This window comes from Microcaecilia unicolor, chromosome 1 (genome assembly GCF_901765095.1).
Source record: "Microcaecilia unicolor chromosome 1, aMicUni1.1, whole genome shotgun sequence".
NCBI classification, from domain to species: Eukaryota; Metazoa; Chordata; class Amphibia; order Gymnophiona; family Siphonopidae; genus Microcaecilia; species Microcaecilia unicolor.
The window spans coordinates 162,472,060-162,495,720 of record NC_044031.1 but is presented as its reverse complement, the minus strand read 5'-3'; the positions used below and the strand labels follow the sequence as shown (position 1 = coordinate 162,495,720).

General features: G+C 46.1%; 1 protein-coding gene across 1 annotated transcript in view; it reads right to left on the bottom strand.

The window, feature by feature from the left end:
• Window positions 1–3,842: 3,842 nt before the first annotated feature.
• The window catches only part of NUP42 (nucleoporin 42), a 52,809-nt gene continuing 32,990 nt past the window's right edge, over window positions 3,843–23,661 (bottom strand). Inside the window, exons 5-7 of the mRNA XM_030201807.1 lie at window positions 7,849–7,935; window positions 6,374–6,458; window positions 3,843–5,738 (exon numbers count right to left, since the gene is read on the bottom strand). Of these exons, the coding sequence (XP_030057667.1) occupies window positions 5,194–5,738; window positions 6,374–6,458; window positions 7,849–7,935 (717 nt within the window). The 3' untranslated portion in view covers window positions 3,843–5,193. The remainder of the gene's footprint in view (window positions 5,739–6,373; window positions 6,459–7,848; window positions 7,936–23,661) is intronic.

The following is a 23,661-nucleotide window of genomic DNA, read 5'->3' as shown; positions in this document are numbered from 1 at the left end:
TGTGAATGGTATTTGTGACCTGGATTGGCCAGCAATGGAAACAGGATGCTGGACTTGATGGACCTTTGGTCTGTCCCAGTATGGCAATACTTATATACTTATGTAAAACATTTCATTGTTTTTTTGTTGGCCCAGAAGTTTACCTTCTGTTCCACTTTGGGGTTCCAGTTCAATCAAGCTACAGCACAGTGAGCCTCATTCAAAACTACACAATTTCTCTCTATTTTAACACCCCCCTTCCCTCTCTGAAGCACAGTCATAGGCCAAGGATCACAGAGCATGGCTCACTCTAGACCAGTGATGGCGAACCTTTCAGAGACCGAGTGCCCAAACAGCAACCCAAAATCGAATTATTTATCGCAAAGTGCCGGCTCACTCTAGACCAGTGATGGCGAACCTTTCAGAGACCGAGTGCCCAAACAGCAACCCAAAATCGAATTATTTATCGCAAAGTGCCGGTACTCATTATGGGCGGGGTCACCACATATGACTCCACTCCTATGATAGCCACACCCCTTACACCAGCCATGGCGCATATAAACAGACATCATTGAAAATATTATACTAGTATAGGAGAAAAAAATAACGATTTTCTTTCATTATAAATCATTTCTGTAAGCTGTTACAGCTCCAGTATACCCAGTGCAAAATAAGACAGCAGATGTAAATTCTCAAATTGGACATATTCCAAACACTAAAATGAAAATAAAATGATTTTTTCTACCTTTGTTGTCTGGTGACTTTGTTTTTCTGATCATGCTGGCCCAGTATCCGATTCTGCTGCTATCTGTCCTCTTAACTCCGTTTCCAGAGCTTCCTTTCCATTTATTTCTTTACTTTCCTCCTTTCTTCTTCATTTCTTGCCCTCCATCCATGTCCAGCAACCCTCCGCTCCCTTCCAGCCACAAATATCCAGCCACCCTCCTCTCCCCTCCAGCCACCCTCCTCTCCCCCTGCCCTCCCTCCCAGCACCCAGCCTTCCCAGCACCCATCAGGCCTCCCGCCCACCCAGCACCCAACATCAGGGCTCCCACCCTTCCAGCACCCAGCATCAGGCCTTCCCAGCACCCAACATCAGGCCTCCCTCCCTCCCACCCAGCACCCAACATCAGGGCTCCCTCCCTCCTAGCACCCAACATCAGGCCTTCCCAGCACCCAACATCAGGGCTCCCTCCCTCCCAGCACCACCCAGTGGCAGGCCTCCCTCCCACCCAGCACCACACAGCACAAAGCCTCCCACCCACCCAGCACCAGGTCTGCCTGCCTGCCTCCCTCCCAGCACCAGGCCTCCCTCCCACCCTCCCTCCAACCAAAGAAGCATCAGGCTGCCCACCCGTCCTCCCAGCACCAGGAACCCCCCTCCTCCTTTGAAATTTAAAAGCGTATCATCCTACTCCTCGGGGTTAAGGCAGTGTGCGTCAGCAGCGAAGCGTGTGTTCTTCGCTTGGCGCGCCTTCGGTCTTCCCTTCTGTCTCTCAAGCTCTGAGCTTGAGAGACAGAAAGGAAGGCCGAAGGCGCGCCGCATGAACACGCATTTTGCTGCCGCTGCTGATGCATGCTGCCTTAACCCCGAGTAGGACGGTACGCTTTTTAAATTTCAAAGGAGGAGGGGGGTTCCTGGTGCTGGGAGGGTAGGCGGGCAGGCGGCCTGATGCTTCTTTGGTTGGAGGGAGGGCGGGAGGGATGCCGAACTGGTGCTGGGAGGGAGGGAGAGTAGGCGGACCAGCGATGGCGCACATGCCAATGGAGAGGGGGGGTCTGCGTGCCCTCTCCTGCACGCGTGCCATAGGTTTGCCATCACCAATCTTTACTTACGGTTCTGCTGTCAAAAATAAGGACCTCTCTGAGTCAGGGAATACTATCTATATTAAGCATATCTATATTAAGCAACATAAAATCTGTTTTACTTTTTTGGGATTTTACCAGGTACTTTATCAGGTGTAAGGCACTTCATAAATCCCACCAACACCATGCTAGAAATAATGCTTGCAAACAAGTACATACAATGGTAATAAGCTAATTTAGCCACTACTGTATTTACAAAAATGTGATAAATATCACCATTTGTAGAGGTATAGTTAGCATGTTATCCGTTAACTAGAAGTAGCTAATGTCCGGGACTTCATGCTTTGATCATTACCCCAGTCATCCCTCTCCATCATCCCCTACTCAACAACTGTCCTGATTGTCAATGAAGAATCCCACAGGTCCATGCTACAATGAAGGCACCTCTTCCCTGTTTAAAAGCAGTGCAAAAAACAAACCCACCTCCTGATCTCCTGAAGGCTCCCCCTGTTGGCAGCAGTGTCTTATACTTTATTAACTGCTCCTCAGCTGCTCAAATAGAAGTGCTCAGCACCTCCTCATACTGACATACACTGTACAATGCGCAAGACAAAATGAGATGCAGCATTATACATGACTATTTTAGAAGTACTAGAGTAACTGACAGGACATCAGTAGCACATCTGCTGATGCAGTGTGCTTAGGGTTTTGATTGGCACGTTGAGACAGGTCCTCTTCATTGGCGATGGCACCTGAACAACCCTTTCAATTTGGGCTGGTTATCACTCAGGGACATTAGAAGATCATTGTATATAATATATAAACTACTTTGATTGTAACCACAGAAAGGCAGTATATCAAATCCATTCCCTTTCCCTTTAAAAGTAGTTCAGTTCTAAAAGGGATAAATTGAGTGCACCCATGCTCTTAAAATTAATGTAGTAAACATTAACCAAAGTAACCTATTGATGTAACCTATTAATGTAACCTATTAATGTATAGGTCCCACTGTAATGACCATAAAAAGTGATTTGACCACCAGCTTTCAACACAGAAGTTTTTATTTCCATTTAAAGATTTGATAAACAACTAGAATTTATTTTGATAAGATATAAATTATTTTCAAACTCAATTCCCAAATATAAAACCAATAAAATTTGTAAAAATTAGATTTTTGGCTCATCCATGCACAATTAAGGTCTTCCAATAAAATTTATAAAAATTAGATTTTTGGCTCATCCATGCACAGTTAAGGTTTTCAAATTATTTGCTCAGCTTTTTAAAAACTTACTTTACTTTTTCTTTTTTTAAACACACTGCACAAAGAAAATGATGAATATCACCTTTGTCTGAGACGTAACTCTTAAAAAAAAAAAAAAAAAAAAGATTCTAATTATGAACATAAAGGCAAGTTTGTGGCTGGAAAGACACAGGATTGAAGACAATCCCTAATGGGAAAAGATACAGAAGCAGTACAACAAAATCTGGATACAGAAGAGGACCCTGAAGAGGAAATTGGGAAGGAAGACATCATCATTTTCTTCTTCTAAAAGGTGCTGCATAAACATTTTCATTTGAAACTAAATAACCATATAGGCTGCACATGTACCCCTTGTGCAGATAATGGGAATGTAAACTAACACAAAGCGCTTCAGACTCTGGACAGCACCTTCCCTCCAGCAGTCTGAGGTACTTAAACGGACTACATTTATACATTAGAAAGAGCCTCAGCAGACAAAATGGCAAGGGCTAACCTAAGATTCAGTGCCAGGACCAATACAGTGCTGAATGTTCCGTCATGTTTGTTTCAGTTTCTGGAAGAGTTAAAAGTACAGCATTCCAGTAAGGACTACAGTCAAGGCAGGAGCTTGACCTGGAGGTTTGGATAGATGTCCTACAGGTTCTCCCATTCCCTAGGTTACCAGAAGCGAAATTACTTATAAAAGGGTGAACAAAACCAAACCTGTGGCTGAAATTCACCACCTGGTTTTGCTAAAACTGACACACCCCTCCCCTGTCAGAGCTCCCCCGGGCTGCCCCCCCCCCCCCCCCCGGAACTCCACTCTCCCACCACACAAAGGCCCTCCCCAGGCATACCTATAGAAGCCCTGATAGTCTAGTGGCCTCTTCAGGGAATGAATGATCCCAAGTCAATCCTGCTAATGCTGGTTCCAATCTCAAAATGGCTGCTATAACTTCCCTCAGCAGCTATTGCAAGATTGGAGCTGGCATGAGCAGGAGTGACTCGGTGTTGCTCTTACTCTGAAGAGGCCACTAGACTACCAGGACTTCAAGGACTGGGGAGGGCGGTGAGTGCGAGTTTGGATTCAGCTGAAAATGCACTGGTATTTTCGACTAAAACCAATGCATGACTGAACCTGGATTTCAGGCCGGTTTTGAAAACTGGTCAGCTTCTAATTACCCAGGATTAATTTGGGGCCCCAGTTATTATTGAAGAACTGGGAGGGAGGGCACAAAGTCTGGGGGACAGATATAATGGGTCTATATGATCTCTGTCTCAGGCCTTTCTACGCTTAAGGCTAAACATGAGGATTGAACAGGTTCCAATCAGGTGTGAAAAATTAAAAAGGCTCCAAAAAGTTTAAAAAAAAATACAAACAAAATAAGGCTTTCCACATTTGTACTTATTCTCTCCACCTCTCTTGCATAAAATGTTTTTCATATCATTTTCCCAATAAATTTAAGTAACTGAAGTTCTGGTGTGCAAAGAACATAGTTAAAGAATCAAAAACATGGTGGACAGTAAAAAAAAAATCCATATAAAAAGGGTATGCGAATAAAAATAACCTTTAAAAGACACGACAGTCACCGTACTTCGGCTAGGAAAGTCTGCTTCAGGAGTCAAAATAAACTCTGGCTGATGATGTACAGATATAACGTCACAAATACATACAGCACAGAGCACAGCACTGTGTACAGTAACCTGCTGAATCATGCTGCATTGATTTTCACTTCTGCGACAAGATTATCCAATTTGTTACCTTATTTGCCTCATGTAATCTGGCATTACCACAGGAGCTTGTCAGTGCTGCAAGATTTGTCAGGTTACTACATACAGTGCTGTGCCATAATATTTGTGACGTTTCATCTGTACATCACCAGCAAGCTTATTCTGACTCCTGAAGCAGGCTTTCTTAGCTGAAACACGGCGACTGTGTTGGGTCTTTTAAATAAAGGCTGTTTTACTCACACACCCTTTTTTATGTGGATTTTTTCTCCTCTCCACAGTTTCCGATTTTTGTTGTTTTGTGGAGGTGTGTACTTTTCTTGTTGTTGTTTTTTGAAGAATATAGTTAAGACAATTTCCAAAGTTTGTGTTGTATCACAGTCCTACAAGGTCTGTAAAATGATTCCCAAGCTGCAGAACTGCCTGAGAGTCAGATCCTGTTAAACACTTAAAAGATCTGCAGGTGGAGGCTTTAGAGGAATCCTACCCAGCGTGAACCTCTTTGCCTGAAACTGCTTTAGGTCTTCAGCAGAAAGTTCACTGCGAGGAGTGAAGAGTGACCCCACTATGCTGTTTGTCGCTGCAGGTTGCGTTACGGATATACTGCTCTCAGCGCCACTGGCAGCTTGTCCTGCGCTTTGTCCAAACACAGAAGGACCCAAACTGGAGCTTAGATTCCCAAAGCCGGTTGGAAGAGCTTGTGCTGAATTACCCATGCCAAAGCCTGATGTTGCTGGTATGCCAAAGTTTGACGTGGGGGCACTACCAAATCCAAAGGAAGCTGCAGGTGGGGCTGTGCTGTTCCCAAAACCAACAGAACTAGGAGCATTAGACGCCGGTAAAGCACCAAATGCTGTTGAACCCAGAGTCGTGGAGCTTCCAAACACAGTGGTACTCGCTCCAGAAGTATCCGCAAGTCCAGAGGTTGGTTTGAAACTAAATGTCCTAACATTGCTGATATTGGTGCTACTGCTGGTGGGAAAACCTGTATGAGATTAGAAAAATAAAGCAAAGAGATGTAACATAGTAAATGATGGCAGATAATGCCCTGTACGTTCCATCCAGTCTGCCCAACAAGATAAACTCATTTTACATGGTATGTGATACTTTATATGTATACCCGAGTTTGATTTGTCCTTGCCTTTCTCAGGGCACAGACCGTAGAAGTCTGCCCAGCTCCTTTTTTTGTTTCCCAATTACTGGCGTCGCCACCCAATCTCCGCTAAGATTTCACGGAACCATTCCTTCTAAACAGGATTCCTTTGTGTTTATCCCACGCATGTTTGAATTCCATTACTGTTTTCATCTCCACCACATCCCGCGGGAGGACATTCCACATATCCACCACACTCTCTGTGAAAAAATACTTCCTGACATTAGTCCTGAATCTGTCCCCCTTCAACCTCAATTCATGTCCTCTAGTTCTACTGCCTTCCCGTCTCCGGAAAAGGTTCGTTTGCGGATTAATATCTTTCAAATATTTGAACGTCTGTATCATATCACCCTGTTTCTCCTTTCCTCCAGGGCTGATATGATACAGGTACAAGGCTGGCATGTTCACGATGTGTCAAGATCCTGCTTGAGGGGGAGGGGGCAGCCAAGGTGCTAGTGTCAACTTACTTGAAGATCCAAAGTTTACTGTCTGCTGTACGCCAAACCCAAAAGCAGGCTTTGCATCACCACTGGAATACTGCAAATCCTGTATCTTGGGGAAGAAATAAAAATGGATTATTAAACCAAAGTGAAGAATCCACAGAATATCACTAAATACTGCTGAAGTTACGAGATAATGAGAGTAGGATGCTTTGAAAAAAGCTTCCACATTCATCACTGAAAACATGGATTTTTAAATGAGAAAATCAAAACACAAGTACAACAAAACACTGATAAATCCTTTCCTTCCTGTTTTAAACTATAGGAAAAGAACAGGCAGCTTGCTTGCTCTTTGCTTGTCAGTTTCCTCCTGCTCCTTTGGAACTGGTTTCTATTGAGAATGAAGACTTATAGCACCGTAGCTTTTATAGCCCCTTATTTTATAACCCTACCCCCACCTAAGTACAACCACTGTAGTGCAAGTACTTGGCCAATGGCCAGAGACCATGGCTTTCTCTAGAACTTGTATCAGTCCATCCTCACAGGCTGCAACGAATTAACTTGTGATGTTCCCATTTGAAAGGAAGAAAAACAACTGGTCCCTATGAGCATAAGTACATAAGTATTGCCATACTGGGACAAATCGAAGGTCCATCAAGCCCTGTATCCTGTTTCCAACAGTGGCCAATCCAGGTTACAAGTACCCGGCAAGATTCCAAAACAGTACATTTTATGCCGCTTATCCTAGAAATAAGCAGTGGATTTTCCCTGTCCATTTTAATAATGGCTTAAGGACTTTTCTTTTAGGAAGCTATCCAAACCTTTTTTAAATCCTGCTAAGCTAACTGCTTTTACTACATTCTCTGGCAAAGAATTCCAGAGTTTAATTACACGTTGAGTAAAGAAATATTTTCTTCCATTCGCTTTAAATTTACTACTTTCTAGCTTTGTTGCGTGCCCCCAGTCCTAGTATTTTTGGAAACTACAAGTAAACAAGCGATTCACGTCTACCTGTTCCACTCCACTCATTATTTTAAAGACCTCTATCATATCTCCCCTCAGTCATCTCTTCTCCAAACTGAAGAGCCCTAGCCACTTTAAGCCTTTCCTCATAGTGAAGTCATTCCATCCCCTTTATCATTTTCATTGCCCTTCTCTGTACCTTTTCTAGTTCCACTATATATTTTTTGAGATGCGGTGACCAGAACTGCACATAATATTCGAGGTGCTGTCACACCATGGAGCAATACAAAGTTACATATGTATTTCAACTGTATAGTAGAGGGCAACTTTTCAAACAGAAAAAGTTTAACTACCCTTTCTATACATTCTGCAGCAACAAAAAAAGATTTTAAATGACAAGACTGCAGTACTTCAGTTGTTTTATAATGTGATCTAGGTTCCAGATATCTGCAGTACTGAGATGACTAGTGTTTAAATTTGAATGTTTTGGAACTGAAAGCATCCTAAATGTATCTGGAGCTACAGGGTTAGATACTTACCAGTGCTGCCCTGGATGAAGAATCAAGGCGTTTCAGCTGCAGAATTCGGTTCTTCCACTGGGTCACTAACTGCTGAACTGAATTAATCTGGTAGGAGGAAGGAAAATGCAGACACTGAATGACCCAACTCACTAGCAGAGCTAAGCACTATAGCAGTGGTTCCCAAACCTGACCCTGGAGGCAACCCAGCCAGTCAGGTTTTCAAGATACTCACAATGAATATTCACAAGAGGGATTTGCATGCACTACCACCACTGAATGCAGATCTCTCTCATGAATATTCACTGTGGATATCCTGAAAACTCTAAAGTGGTTTGGGAACCACTTTAGAGCTGCAAATAAGCCATCCTGGTCTTCATGCACATGTATACAAACACAAGTGAAGGTTCCTCCCCGTGAAAAAGCAGCTCTTGAAGAGCCAGCTATACAGGATTAACTTTTATCCTGTTGTGAATTTAGTGGCAGTTTCCTACAATATTGTCAAATGCTGCTGCAAGATTTATTGCTGGGGATTGGGTTATCTTTTTGTGTGTTTGTATACTTTAATTGTAGCTAGCCTTGAACTTATTTGGCTAAAGCACGAAATCAAATAAATATAGCATGACAAAATTAGGATAACTGTTATGAAGGCTGATTAATCTGGAAGGAAGAAGAAACTGAAAGAATGAACAGCTATTTGAGAGGAACAACAAATAATGAAACCATGATTTTGCAAGAAGAGGCTGCACAAGAGGCCAAGCAGCAATGCAGCGCCCGCTAAAAAGCATATAATGAGGTGTTTGCAGGTGGTAGGTTCAGACGCATAATGGATTATCGGCCTTAGTAGATTTTGCATGAACTACTTTATTCTTTTGGGGAACAGTCACTCCGTGACATTGGTCCCTTATAGAAATTAGCAGAGAGTAAGTGTTATCCCAACCCCAGCATAGATATATGCATAAAAATATGGTAGTTTCTAATGTGCGTAAATTGCAAGTATATGTAAAACATCCAAGCATATAATGTGTGCTATACCAATTTATTTTTCTAAGACACGGTAATTGCCAAACATACACATTTGCTTTTAAGGGCTTTGGAGTACAGGAGTAGACTAATAATTAATTCAGTGGCCTGAGAATCAGGGGAGCTGGGTTTAAACCCCATTGCAGCTCCTTGTGACTCTGGGCAAGTCACTTAACCCTCCATTGCCGTTGTCAGATAAGTGAGAAGTTGGATAATATGGAAAATACTGCATAAACAGAGCTCCTGGTTTTCAAAAACTGTTCTAAAACAAAGATTTTTAATAGAAAAAAAATGTGATGATGTTACCGGGAGATCTGTCGGATATGCTGGGTGGTCAGATTAGCAAAGGTTGGATAACCGAGACTGTACTGTACCTGTATATGATATGTAAACCACTTTGATTGTAACCACAAAAAGGCTGTATATCAAGTTCCATCCCCTCACTCTTTCCGTCCCTTTTTTTAGGTTCTTGAACACATTACTACTACTGCACAAAACCTGCAAAAGCCTAAAATGAAAAAGCCTTAAAAAAAATGTGATCATTTTGCAATTAGTTCATCTTAGTAAAAATACATTTGTATAGCGCACCCATACATATAGCCCGCAGGGGGTGTGCACAGTTTGTAAAAACATATATAACCTGTACATCTAGCATGGTCTCCCTCCATCATGAAGTGAAGCTCACTTTTTTTCTGGCCACTAAAAGCCCCAGGATGGTTTAGAAGGGAGAGATTTACTTATAAGTACATAAGTACATAAGTAGTGCCATACTGGGAAAGACCAAAGGTCCATCTAGCCCAGCATCCTGTCACCGACAGTGGCCAATCCAGGTCAAGGGCACCTGGCACGCTCCCCAAACGTAAAAACATTCCAGACAAGTTATACCTAAAAATGCGGAATTTTTCCAAGTCCATTTAATAGCGGTCTATGGACTTGTCCTTTAGGAATCTATCTAACCCCTTTTTAAACTCCATCAAGCTAACCGCCCGTACCACGTTCTCCGGCAACGAATTCCAGAGTCTAATTACACGTTGGGTGAAGAAAAATTTTCTCCGATTCGTTTTAAATTTACCACACTGTAGCTTCAACTCATGCCCTCTAGTCCTAGTATTTTTGGATAGCGTGAACAGTCGCTTCACACCCACCCGATCCATTCCATTCATTATTTTATACACTTCTATCATATCTCCCCTCAGCCGTCTCTTCTCCAAGCTGAAAAGCCCTAGCCTTCTCAGCCTCTCTTCATAGGAAAGTCGTCCCATCCCCACTATCATTTTCGTCGCCCTTCGCTGTACCTTTTCCAATTCTACTATATCTTTTTTGAGATACGGAGACCAGTACTGAACACAATACTCCAGGTGCGGTCGCACCATGGAGCGATACAACGGCATTATAACATCCGCACACCTGGACTCCATACCCTTCCTAACAACACCCAACATTCTATTCGCTTTCCTAGCCGCAGCAGCACACTGAGCAGAAGGTTTCAGCGTATCATCGACGACGACACCCAGATCCCTTTCTTGATCCGTAACTCCTAACGCGGAACCTTGCAAGACGTAGCTATAATTCGGGTTCCTCTTACCCACATGCATCACTTTGCACTTGTCAACATTGAACTTCATCTGCCACTTGCACGCCCATTCTCCCAGTCTCGCAAGGTCCTCCTGTAATCGTTCACATTCCTCCTGCGACTTGACGACCCTGAATAATTTTGTGTCATCGGCGAATTTAATTACCTCACTAGTTATTCCCATCTCTAGGTCATTTATAAATACATTAAAAAGCAACGGACCCAGCACAGACCCCTGCGGGACCCCACTAACTACCCTCCTCCACTGAGAATACTGGCCACGCAATCCTACTCTCTGCTACCTATCTTTCAACCAGTTCTTAATCCATAATAATACCCTACCTCCGATTCCATGACTCTGCAATTTCTTCAGGAGTCTTTCGTGCGGCACTTTGTCAAACGCCTTCTGAAAATCCAGATATACAATATCAACCGGCTCCCCATTGTCCACATGTTTGCTTACCCCCTCAAAAAAATGCATTAGATTGGTGAGGCAAGACTTCCCTTCACTAAATCCGTGCTGACTTTGTCTCATCAGTCCATGTTTTTGTATATGCTCTGCAATTTTATTCTTAATAATAGCCTCCACCATCTTGCCCGGCACCGACGTCAGACTCACCGGTCTATAATTTCCCGGATCTCCTCTGGAACCTTTCTTAAAAATCGGAGTAACATTGGCTACCCTCCAGTCTTCCGGTACTACACTCGATTTTAGGGACAGATTGCATATTTCTAACAGTAGCTCCGCAAGTTCATTTTTTAGTTCTATTAATACTCTGGGATGAATACCATCAGGTCCCGGTGATTTACTACTCTTCAGCTTGCTGAACTGACCCATTACATCCTCCAAGGTTACAGAGAATTTGTTTAGTTTCTCCGACTCCCCCGCTTCAAATATTCTTTCCGGCACCGGTGTCCCCCCCAAATCCTCCTCGGTGAAGACCGAAGCAAAGAATTCATTTAATTTCTCCGCTACGGCTTTGTCCTCCTTGATCGCCCCTTTAACACCATTTTCGTCCAGCGGCCCAACCGACTCTTTGGCCGGTTTCCTGCTTTTAATGTATCTAAAAAAATTTTTACTATGTATTTTTGCTTCCAACGCTAATTTCTTCTCAAAGTCCTTTTTTGCCCTCCTTATCTCCGCTTTGCATTTGGCTTGGCATTCCTTATGATCTATCCTGTTACTTTCAGTTGGTTCTCTTCTCCACTTTCTGAAGGATTGTTTTTTGGCTCTAATGATTTCCTTTATCTTACTGTTTAGCCACGCCGGCTGACGTTTAGTCTTTTTTCCCTTTTTTCTAATACGTGGAATATATTTGTCCTGAACCTCCAGCACATATATAAACAAATGTAGGTGGGATGAGGAGTCTATCCTTGGGCCTAAATGGAAAAAAGTTAGTCTGTACTAGGCGAGACTCTATATTAAATGCAGTGTCACATGGATCAGAGACCTGCCAAAATGCAGAACACATGGAATAACCAGTATTTTCAGTGGTGGCAAGAAATACAAATTTTACATGCAGATCTCTTTATAGGGATAAGTTGCAACTGAAAACTCCCCCCCCCCCCAAAAAAAAAAAAATTTTTTCTTCCCATGTTGTGTTTATGGAATGCCTTGTATCTTGAAGTCTGCCATTGCTGGCTTTCAAGAAAAGCATTTAACGATGATTAAATAAGTTTGAGTGGGTGGAAGGTTGGTTTAGGGATATAGTGCTTGAGGTAACACACAAATGTACAATACAGTCTCGATTATCCAATGTTCGAGAATCCGACCATCCAGCTTATTTGATAGACCCCCTCTCCCATGATGTTAACACATTTATTTCTATTAAAAAATTTTGTTTTAGAACAATTTTTGAAAAATCGGGAACTGAGGGGGTTATGCAGTGTTTTCCATGTTAACTTTTTACTTATCTGACAATGCATAAATCAAGACTGTACTGTAATTGATGTACATCACTTAGGACAGTGCTTCTCAACCTTATATTGTACACTTTTTGAGCATGTTCCATTCTCATGGCACAGAAACCAAATGTTGAATGATCCTCACTGCCCAGTCCCTTCTACAGACAGGAGGGCAGTCCTTTTTACCCATGTGTCTCATTTTACCTGCTTCCATCGGACATCTGAAATGTGAGGCTAGCAAGTCACGGGAGATAACAGGACTCCATGCATTCAGATTGAAGACAGCATAGGAGACAGGTAAGAAGTATTGCTGTCCTGCTATTGGGAGTAAAGGGGGGAGGGGGGATTTCAAGTGGGTGACTCTGGAATACTTGTTCTTTTTACTGCTAATAATGAACAGTCGGTTCAGTTTCGTGGGGAGGATTGGGGGAGTCCAGTGGATTCTCTTCATGGAAGACTGTATCTAGGGCTTCTATTCCTTTGGGGTTGTAAAGTTATAAATTTCCAGATAATTAGGGGTTTTCCAAAGGCATGCACAAATCAGTGTTTGTGTTTTCATGCCAGATAGGCTACTGCCGTTTTTGTCATTTAGGCGGAGTTAGAACAGAAAAGGCACAAAAAAAGTCAGAGAATAGTAATGGTAAATTGGATTTCTATCCCGCTATTACCTTGCAGTTCTAAGCGGGTTACAGCTATTTAAGAAGCCAATTTCATTTAACTGGGAAAAGGGGCATAATAATAAATTTAGTGATTAAGAATAAATAGTAATCAGTAGTTAACGTGGGATACATATTTCCGGAACAGAAGTGTTTTCAAATTTTTCCTAAAAAGAATATAGGACTGAGAAGATTTAAATATAGGTGAAATTGTAGTCCAAAATAAAAAATAAAAAAAGCTGGGGGAAGGACAAGAGAAAAACTATGGGAAACAGGGTTATTTCAATGTCTATCCAATAAACAGTTTTTTTTGTGGGGGAGTTCATACATCAGGTGTGTTTCAACTCTGTTTATTGGTTAAAGCCTAAAATCAAAAGCCTAAACTACACCTAAGAGCACATTTTGACAAGACAAAATATTTTGCGTTTTGATGGTATGACCTACATACAATTAATTATGCACCAGAGAAAAACCAAATTAACCAACACAACCAAACTATCCCTAACATATAAATTCTGTGTGGGAGATGTGTTCAAGTCAGATTTCAAACTGGGTTCATCACAATACCTCCCCCTGCCTATGAAGGAACAGCATTCAGAGCAATTTAGTCAAGACAGATTTGTGAGCCCACTAGGGACAGAGATGGTACTTGCATATAATACACGTAAACTGCTTGGTTATACCACAGAAAGGTGGTATATCAAATCCATGACCTTTTACACACTATACAATCCACATTATCCCTTTTCATAAATGGTACCAGAGAGGAGGTTAGAAACTTGTTACTCTTACTTTAGTGGTGGGAAAATTAATGGACCTCCACTGAAAGAAAAGATAGCAATTTACTTTAAATCTTGAGGGTCACAGGATTTGAACCTGCATGGTTGTACTGGAAAATCATGTCAAACAAAGAGATTAGTTTCTCTGATTGGGTTACTAAGGAATGGATGTAGTTTACTTGCAAGGGAATCAAAACAGATCTATAGAGGAGGATGGTAGTAGGCAGGTATTTCCAATGCAACTAAGTGAATAAGATGCAATGGTGAAAAAGTTCAGCTGGGGAAACAGTGGGCTTTAGACCGATGGGAATTAGCTAGTGGCACAGCGTCCTGCTAAATCTCAGATCACCTTACTGGACACATGTGACCATGAGAAAACCTGGCTAAAGTTACCAGAAACAAAAAACAAAAACAAAAGGTGAAATTATGTATTACCTGATAATTTCCCTTCCTTTAGTCTGCTGTTCTGTTGTGAACATGTGGGTGTTTATCTCCATCTTCTGGTAGGAGAGGATGGGGGGGGGGGGGGGGGGGGGGGGGGGGGGGGGGGAATAAAAACTAGGCTTTTCCAGTCAACTCATTGGCAGAACCTGCTGGTGCACTGGGAACGTTCCAGTATGCGTCTACCAAAGCATCAGAAGGTCCCTTTGTAGCGCATACCCATGCCCCAACCACCACTGTAGTGGCAAGAAATGCAAACGAGCATAGCACCACAGAGTGGCACTCGCACCACAGAATCATGTGAGCCTACCAACAGAGTGGCACTTGTGACCCTGCATCTCCGAAGAACACCTCCTTATATCTCACATTAGTGTCATTTCCTTCAGGTTTTTAACTGAAAAAAGAAAGCGCAGAGCACCACGAGAGCCTTGGGCTTTACTCTAAGGGCAGGCTTCAGAATGGCGCAGCTGATTAAAGGAAAATGATTAGGCAAGACAATCTCACCTTCCTCGTCATCTAGGCTGCACCCTTCCGAGCATGTGGGATGTATCCAAGCAGAGGAAGACAATCTCCTCCTGAGAACAGCTCCTCCAAAGACTGAGTGAGCTCTGGAAAGCACATTCAACCTGTAATACTTCACAAAGGAACGCAGAAACAACCACACTGCCGCCTACAGAACTACTCTGGAGCAGCCTACCGGGCTGTTGCTCAAAGTCACCTGAGCCCTCGTCAAGTGAGCTTTCAGACCCAGTGGCACTGGCCAGTTCCAACAAATATAGGTAGCCTCCATGGCTACCTTGATCCATTGAGCAATCGTGGCCTTGAGGGCCATGGAAAAGAATGAAGAGATGATCAGATAGATGAAAGTCACTAGTTTCTTCCAAGTAACAAAGCAATATCCTTCAGATGTCTAATTTGAGGCTCTGTGCAAAGACCCCTCCAGCCTAAACAACCCATCATCTGCTAAAGGAAGAGAAAAATACTGGAACTCTTCTAGTGTACCAGCAAGTTATACAGGTTCACTACTGGTAGAAAGGGATAACACCCACATATTCAGAATGGTGCAGACTAGACAAGGCACAAGGATTTAATGAATTTAACTACAGCAAATAATTTGTAATGCAACAGTTCAAACTGTATCCTTCCATATGAAAAAATAAAGTTAAAGAAGTTCAAACGTGACTGCTTTTAGACCCATAACCCATGTGGGGGGAGGGGGAACAAAACTAAATAAAACCATTCGATATATATTGGATCCGTGACTTTAGTTATGTTTTCCCAGAGATGGTAATAAGTTATGGCGAAGAAATGAATTTAATAATGAACATCCTCCACTCAGAATCAGTCACTGAAGGAGAAGACAGAAGTTAAACATTTTACAGGTCAGTCCTTTATATAGCATAAACAGAAGAATACAACACTGTGCTGCACAGAAATAAGACCGTCCCTGCTCCATCACTGGAGTAACTTTGTATGACAGAAAATGGAGGAAGGCCATATGCATAGCATAGTGAGGGGCTCATAATGCATTCTGGAGCCACAGGGACTGTAACGCCACTATTCAGCCTCCTGAACAGTTTTCACACTGTTTCTTTGCTTGCTAGTCTTTCCAAAAAGCTATTATCAAGACTTTCTTTCTGGCCTCAGACTAAGTAACCAGTCTCTCATATTCTCAAATGCTTCACAAGCCACACACAGATCAATGCAATCCTGAGGATTCTAGCCACATGTTAGCATTAAGATCAAAAAGAGCAGTGTCCTACTTTAGGTGAAGCAGTCTGGGGAATTTCAAGACTGGCTTTAGCATCAAGAGCCACAACTGCAAATCTCATAATTAGAGAGATGTTTTATACACTAAGTCAATAAAAGACCCCAGAACGAAGAGGTTTAAACCAGTAAACTGGATTGCAGAGAAGATATATACATTAGATTAATATAACTAAAATTACTACTATATAGTCTTGGGGAAAACATTTCCATGTTATAATTTTGGACATTTTACCAAAATGCCTCAGGAACTAGGAATATCTGAATAGTAAGCTTCCAGTATTTTCAATTAACATAGTAAATGATGACAGACAAAAATCAGCATGATCCATCTAGTCTGCTTGGAAAGTTGGCCAGGATTGAACCTCCTGCTCTGTGTAGGACTGCAAACTACCATTCCCCGTATCAGAAATTTAAAAAAGCATGGGATATACATAAAAAAGGATCCTTATCACCATTTTCATCTCCATCATCTCCTGTGGAAGAGCATTCCAGGCATCTACCACCCGATGTTGCTTTTCACTCCATCTCTTGCAGCTTCATTTCATGTCCTTTAGTTCCATAGTCTCTCCATTTGTGGAAAAGGTTTCTTTGTTCATATCTTTCACGTATTTAATTGTCTGTAACATGTATGTCCACTCAAATTAGTCAGCTCTGGAACTGCTCAAAATGTACTGAGACTGAAGATGAAGCACAAGTCCATTTGAACAAAGTTAACTGCATAAATTGTGAGTGCTGAAAACTTTATGTAGGCCAAAGCATAACTTCAAAGTTAAGATGGCAGTAGCTTTCAGAAGTATGTATAGGGAAGAAATCCACCAGAGGGCGGAGAACTCTAGACACCCCACGGACAACAACAACAAATGAAAAAAGTGGGAGGACGACCAAGGATTCCAAAGACTGAAAAGATTGCAACATTTCAATACAAGCGCTGTGACTGAGGAGACAACGAAGCATGCTCACCTTCACAACGGTCTTTCTAAAGACCTCCTTTTGCTGAGGATTTGCCTTCATCAAATAGTTCTCAAAGGCATTTGGCATTAAGACTCCTGATGCAGGCCTAACGGCCGAAACACGACGTTGTGTCACGTCTTTATACCTCAATAAAGCGAATGCTACATACCTGTAGAAGGTATTCTCCGAGGACAGCAGGCTGATTGTTCTCACTGATGGGTGACGTCCTCGGCAGCCCCTCCAATCGGAATCTTCCTAGCAAAGACCTTTGCTAGCTCTCGCGCGCCCGCGTGCACCGCCCATGCGCGGCCGTCTTCCCGCCCGAAACCGGCTCGAGCCGGCCAGTCCAGTATGTAGCAAGACAATACATTTCAAGGGAAGACACAACTCCAAAGGGGAGGCGGGCGGGTTTGTGAGAACAATCAGCCTGCTGTCCTCGGAGAATACCTTCTACAGGTATGTAGCATTCGCTTTCTCCGAGGACAAGCAGGCTGCTTGTTCTCACTGATAGGGTATCCCTAGCCCCCAGGCTCACTCAAAACAACAACCATGGTCAATTGGGCCTCGCAACGGCGAGGACATAACTGAGATTGACCTAAAAATTTACCAACTAACTGAGAGTGCAGCCTGGAACAGAACAAACAGGGCCCTCGGGGGGTGGAGTTGGATCCTAAAGCCCAAACAGGTTCTGAAGAACGGACTGCCCGAACCGACTGTCGCGTCGGGTATCCTGCTGCAGGCAGTAATGAGATGTGAATGTGTGGACAGATGACCACGTCGCAGCTTTGCAAATTTCTTCAATGGAGGCTGACTTCAAGTGGGCTACCGACGCAGCCATGGCTCTGACATTATGAGCCGTGACATGACCCTCAAGAGCCAGCCCCGCCTGGGCGTAAGTGAAGGAAATGCAATCTGCTAGCCAATTGGATATGGTGCGTTTCCCTACAGCCACTCCCCTCCTATTGGGGTCAAAAGAAACAAACAATTGGGCGGACTGTCTGTGGGGCTGTGTCCGCTCCAGGTAGAAGGCCAATGCTCTCTTGCAGTCCAATGTGTGCAGCTGACGTTCAGCAGGGCAGGAATGAGGACGGGGAAAGAATGTTGGCAAGACAATTGACTGGTTCAGATGGAACTCCGACACGACCTTTGGCAAGAACTTAGGGTGAGTGCGGAGGACTACTCTGTTATGATGAAATTTGGTGTAAGGGGCCTGGGCTACCAGGGCCTGAAGCTCACTGACTCTACGAGCTGAAGTAACTGCCACCAAGAAAATGACCTTCCAGGTCAAGTACTTCAGATGGCAGGAATTCAGTGGCTCAAAAGGAGGTTTCATCAGCTGGGTGAGAACGACATTGAGATCCCATGACACTGTAGGAGGCTTGACAGGGGGCTTTGACAAAAGCAAACCTCTCATGAAGCGAACAACTAAAGGCTGTCCTGAGATCGGCTTACCTTCCACATGGTAATGGTATGCACTGATTGCGCTAAGGTGAACTCTTACAGAGTTGGTCTTGAGACCAGACTCAGACAAGTGCAGAAGGTATTCAAGCAGGGTCTGTGTAGGACAAGAGCGAGGAGCTAGGGCCTTGCTGTCACACCAGACGACAAACCTCCTCCACAGAAAGAAGTAACTCCTCTTAGTGGAATCTTTCCTGGAAGCAAGCAAGACGCGGGAGACACCCTCTGACAGACCCAAAGAGGCAAAGTCTACGCTCTCAACATCCAGGCCGTGAGAGCCAGGGACCGGAGGCTGGGATGCAGAAGAGCCCCTTCGTCCTGCGTGATGAGGGTCGGAAAACACTCCAATCTCCACGGTTCTTCGGAGGATAACTCCAGAAGAAGAGGGAACCAGATCTGACGCGGCCAAAAAGGAGCAATCAGAATCATGGTGCCTCGGTCTTGCTTGAGTTTCAACAAAGTCTTTCCTACCAGAGGAATGGGAGGATAAGCATACAGCAGGCCCTCCCCCCAATCCAGGAGGAAGGCATCCGATGCTAGTCTGCCGGGGGCCTGAAGCCTGGAACAGAACTGAGGGACTTTGTGGTTCACTCGAGATGCGAAGAGATCCACCAAGGGGGTGCCCCACGCTTGGAAGATCTGGCGCACCACTCTGGAGTTGAGCGACCACTCGTGAGGTTGCATAATCCGGCTCAGTCTGTCGGCCAGACTGTTGTTTACGCCTGCCAGATATGTGGCTTGGAGTACCATGCCGAGACGGCGAGCCCAAAGCCACATGCTGACGGCTTCCTGACACAGGGGGCGAGATCCGGTGCCCCCCTGCTTGTTGACATAGTACATGGCAACCTGGTTGTCTGTCTGAATTTGGATAATTTGATGGGACAGCCGATCTCTGAAAGCCTTCAGAGCGTTCCAGATCGCTCGCAACTCCAGGAGATTGATCTGTAGACCGCGTTCCTGGAGGGACCAGCTTCCTTGGGTGTGAAGCCCATCGACATGAGCTCCCCATCCCAGGAGAGACGCATCCGTTGTCAGCACTTTTTGTGGCTGAGGAATTTGGAAAGGACGTCCCAGAGTCAAATTGGACCAGATTGTCCACCAATACAGGGATTCGAGAAAACTCGTGGACAGGTGGATCACGTCTTCTAGACCCCCAGCGGCCTGATACCACTGGGAGGCTAGGGTCCATTGAGCAGATCTCATGTGAAGACGGGCCATGGGAGTCACATGAACTGTGGAGGCCATGTGGCCCAGCAATCTCAACATCTGCCGAGCTGTGATCTGCTGGGACGCTCGCACCCGCGAGACGAGGGACAACAAGTTGTTGGCTCTCGCCTCTGGGAGATAGGCACGAGCCGTCCGAGAATCCAGCAGAGCTCCTATGAATTCGAGTTTCTGCACTGGGAGAAGATGGGACTTTGGGTAATTTATTACAAACCCCAGTAGCTCCAGGAGGCGAATAGTCATCTGCATGGACTGCAGGGCTCCTGCCTCGGATGTGTTCTTCACCAGCCAATCGTCGAGATATGGGAACACGTGCACCCCCAGCCTGCGAAGCGCCGCTGCTACCGCAGCTAGGCACTTTGTGAACACCCTGGGCGCAGAGGCGAGCCCAAAGGGTAGCACACAGTACTGGAAGTGGCGTGTGCCCAACTGAAATCGCAGATACTGTCTGTGAGCTGGCAGTATCGGGATGTGTGTGTAGGCATCCTTCAAGTCCAGAGAGCATAGCCAATCGTTTTGCTGAATCATGGGGAGAAGGGTGCCCAGGGAAAGCATCCTGAACTTTTCTTTTACGAGATATTTGTTCAGGGCCCTTAGGTCTAGGATGGGACGCATCCCCCCTGTTTTCTTTTCCACAAGGAAGTACCTGGAATAGAATCCCAGCCCTTCTTGCCCGGATGGCACGGGCTCGACCGCATTGGCGCTGAGAAGGGCGGAGAGTTCCTCTGCAAGTACCTGCTTGTGCTGGAAGCTGTAAGACTGAGCTCCCGGTGGACAATTTGGAGGTTTGGAGGCCAAATTGAGGGTGTATCCTTGCCGGACTATTTGCAGAACCCACTGATCGGAGGTTATGAGAGGCCACCTTTGGTGAAAAGCTTTCAACCTCCCTCCGACTGGCAGGTCGCCCGACACTGACACTTGGATGTCGGCTATGCTCTGCTGGAGCCAGTCAAAAGCTCGCCCCTTGCTTTTGCTGGGGAGCCGCGGGGCCTTGCTGAGGCGCACGCTGCTGACGAGAGCGAGCGCGCTGGGGCTTAGCCTGGGCCGCAGGCTGTCGGGAAGGAGGATTGTACCTACGCTTACCAGAAGTATAGGGAACAGTCTTCCTTCCCCCGAAAAATCGTCTACCTGTAGAGGTAGAAGCTGAAGGCTGCCGGCGGGAGAACTTGTCGAATGCGGTGTCCCGCTGGTGGAGAGACTCTACCACCTGCTCGACTTTTTCTCCAAAAATGTTGTCCGCACGGCAAGGCGAGTCCGCAATCCGCTGCTGGATTCTATTCTCCAGGTCGGCGGCATGCAGCCATGAGAGCCTGCGCATCACCACACCTTGAGCAGCGGCCCTGGACGCAACATCAAAAGTGTCATAAACTCCTCTGGCCAGGAATTTTCTGCACGCCTTCAGCTGCCTGACCACCTCCTGAAAAGGCTTGGCTTGCTCAGGGGGAAGAGCATCAACCAAGCCCGCCAACTGTCGCACATTATTCCGCATGTGTATGCTCGTGTAGAGCTGGTAAGACTGAATTTTGGCCACGAGCATAGAGGAATGGTAGGCCTTCCTCCCAAAGGAGTCTAAGGTTCTAGAGTCTTTGCCCGGGGGCGCCGAAGCATGCTCCCTAGAACTCTTAGCCTTCTTTAGGGCCAGATCCACAACTCCAGAGTCGTGAGGCAACTGAGTGCGCATCAGCTCTGGGTCCCCATGGATCCGGTACTGGGACTCGATCTTCTTGGGGATGTGGGGATTAGTTAAAGGCTTGGTCCAGTTTGCCAGCAATGTCTTTTTGAGGACATGGTGCAGGGGAACAGTGGACGCTTCCTTAGGTGGAGAAGGATAGTCCAGGAGCTCAAACATTTCAGCCCTGGGCTCGTCCTCCACAACCACCGGGAAGGGGATGGCCGTAGACATCTCCCGGACAAAGGAAGCAAAAGACAGACTCTCGGGAGGAGAAAGCCGTCTTTCAGGAGAGGGAGTGGGATCAGAAGGTAGACCCTCAGACTCCTCGTCAGAGAAATATCTGGGGTCTTCTTCTTCCTCCCACGAGGCCTCACCCTCGGTGTGAGACACAAGTTCACGGACCTGCGTCTGCAACTGTGCCCGGCTCGACTCCGTGGAGCCACGTCCACGATGGGGGCGTCGAGAGGTAGACTCCCTCGCCCGCATCGGCGAAGCTCCCTCCGCCGACGTAGTCGGGGAGCCCTCCTGGGAGGTGGCCGCAGTCGGCACCGACGTCGGGGACCTCACCCCGGGCGATGGGCCAGCCGGCGCCACGCTCGACGGTACCGGAGGCGCAAGCACCGCCGGTACCGGAGGGGTAGGGCGCAACAGCTCTCCCAGAATCTCTGGGAGAACGGCCCGGAGGCTCTCGTTCAGAGCGGCTGCAGAGAAAGGCATGGAGGTCGATGCAGGCGTCGACGTCAGAACCTGTTCCGGGCGTGGAGGCTGTTCCGGGCTGTCCAGAGTGGAGCGCATCGACACCTCCTGAACAGAGGGTGAGCGGTCCTCTCGGTGCCGATGCCTGCTGGGTGCCGACTCCCTCGGCGACCCAGAGCTCTCGGTGCCGACGCGGGGAGGGGACCGGTGTCGATGCTTCTTCGACTTCTTCCGAAGCATGTCACCGGAGCTCCCCGGCACCGACGAGGAGGACGTAGAATCCAGCCGTCGCTTCCTCGGGGCCGAGGCCGAAGGAGGTCGGTCTCGGGGGGGCTGTACCGCAGGAGCCCTCAGGGTAGGAGGAGACCCACCTGAGGGCTCACCGCCACCAGCAGGGGAATGGACAGCCCTCACCTGCACTCCACCCGATGCACCACCGTCCAACGACATCAGGAGACGAGGTCCCGGTACCACCGACGTCGATGCAGCTATCCGATGTCTCGGCGCCGATGCAGAGGGCCGATGCCTCGATGCACTCGATGCACTGGCAGCCAAGGAAGAAGGTCTGGACGCTGATGACGTCGATGCACACGATGACCCCGGTGCCGATGCCGACGAAGAGCCCGAGAACAAAACGTTCCACTGGGCCAATCTCGCTACTTGAGTCCGCCTTTGTAAGAGGGAACACAGACTACAGTTCTGGGGACGGTGCTCGGCCCCCAGACACTGAAGACACGAAGAGTGCCTATCAGTGAGCGAGATTACCCGGGCGCACTGGGTGCACTTCTTGAAGCCGCTGGAAGGCTTCGATGTCATGGGCGGAAAAATCACGCCGCCGAAGTCAAAATCCGAAATGACGAATTTGGAGCACCAAAACTTTAAGGGAGAAAAATCTCGACCGAGGCCGAAAAGAGGCCTACCCCGACAACGAAAGAAAACTTACCGGGGCAAAAACTGGAAATACGGGAAGAGGCAAACGAAACCCAAGAGGGTTTCCGGAGCACTTTCCGAACAAAAAGAAACTTTTCCGAAGAAAAAACACGTCGATTAAATAACGGACGCGCGAGGTCGACTCTCCGGGGCTCACCACGGCAAAAAACACAGCCGTACTGAGTGCGGACGAAAGAAGACTGGCCGGCTCGAGCCGGTTTCGGGCGGGAAGACGGCCGCGCATGCGCGGTGTGCACGGGCGCGCGAGAGCTAGCAAAGGTCTTTGCTAGGAAGATTCCGATTGGAGGGGCTGCCGAGGACGTCACCCATCAGTGAGAACAAGCAGCCTGCTTGTCCTCGGAGAAACATCTTTATTATTATAAATAGTTTCAGTCTTTGGAATCCTTGGTCGTCCTCCCACTTTTTTCATTTCTAGTAGCTTTCAGAGGCAAGTTACGAGCTCCCACATTAGTTCCTTACTTTTCCTAGTCTATGGCTCCTAAATGTCAACGTAAGATTCCTGCTTACCCGACTGCTGAAACAGAACATCAGGTGTTATACCCAGCCTCTCTTGAAGGAAGCCAGAGCCAGTCCTCTGCTGTGGCAGTCGGTGGTGGAGTGTCTGTGCCATTTGGAGGGGGCTCCAGCCTGGGCTCTCATTTCAGTAGCCTCCTCATTGACCCCCATAAGCAATAATGAGTGAGTTGCTTGTGATTGCTGCACCCACAGAAAGAATGCCAGTGGGAGAGGACCAAC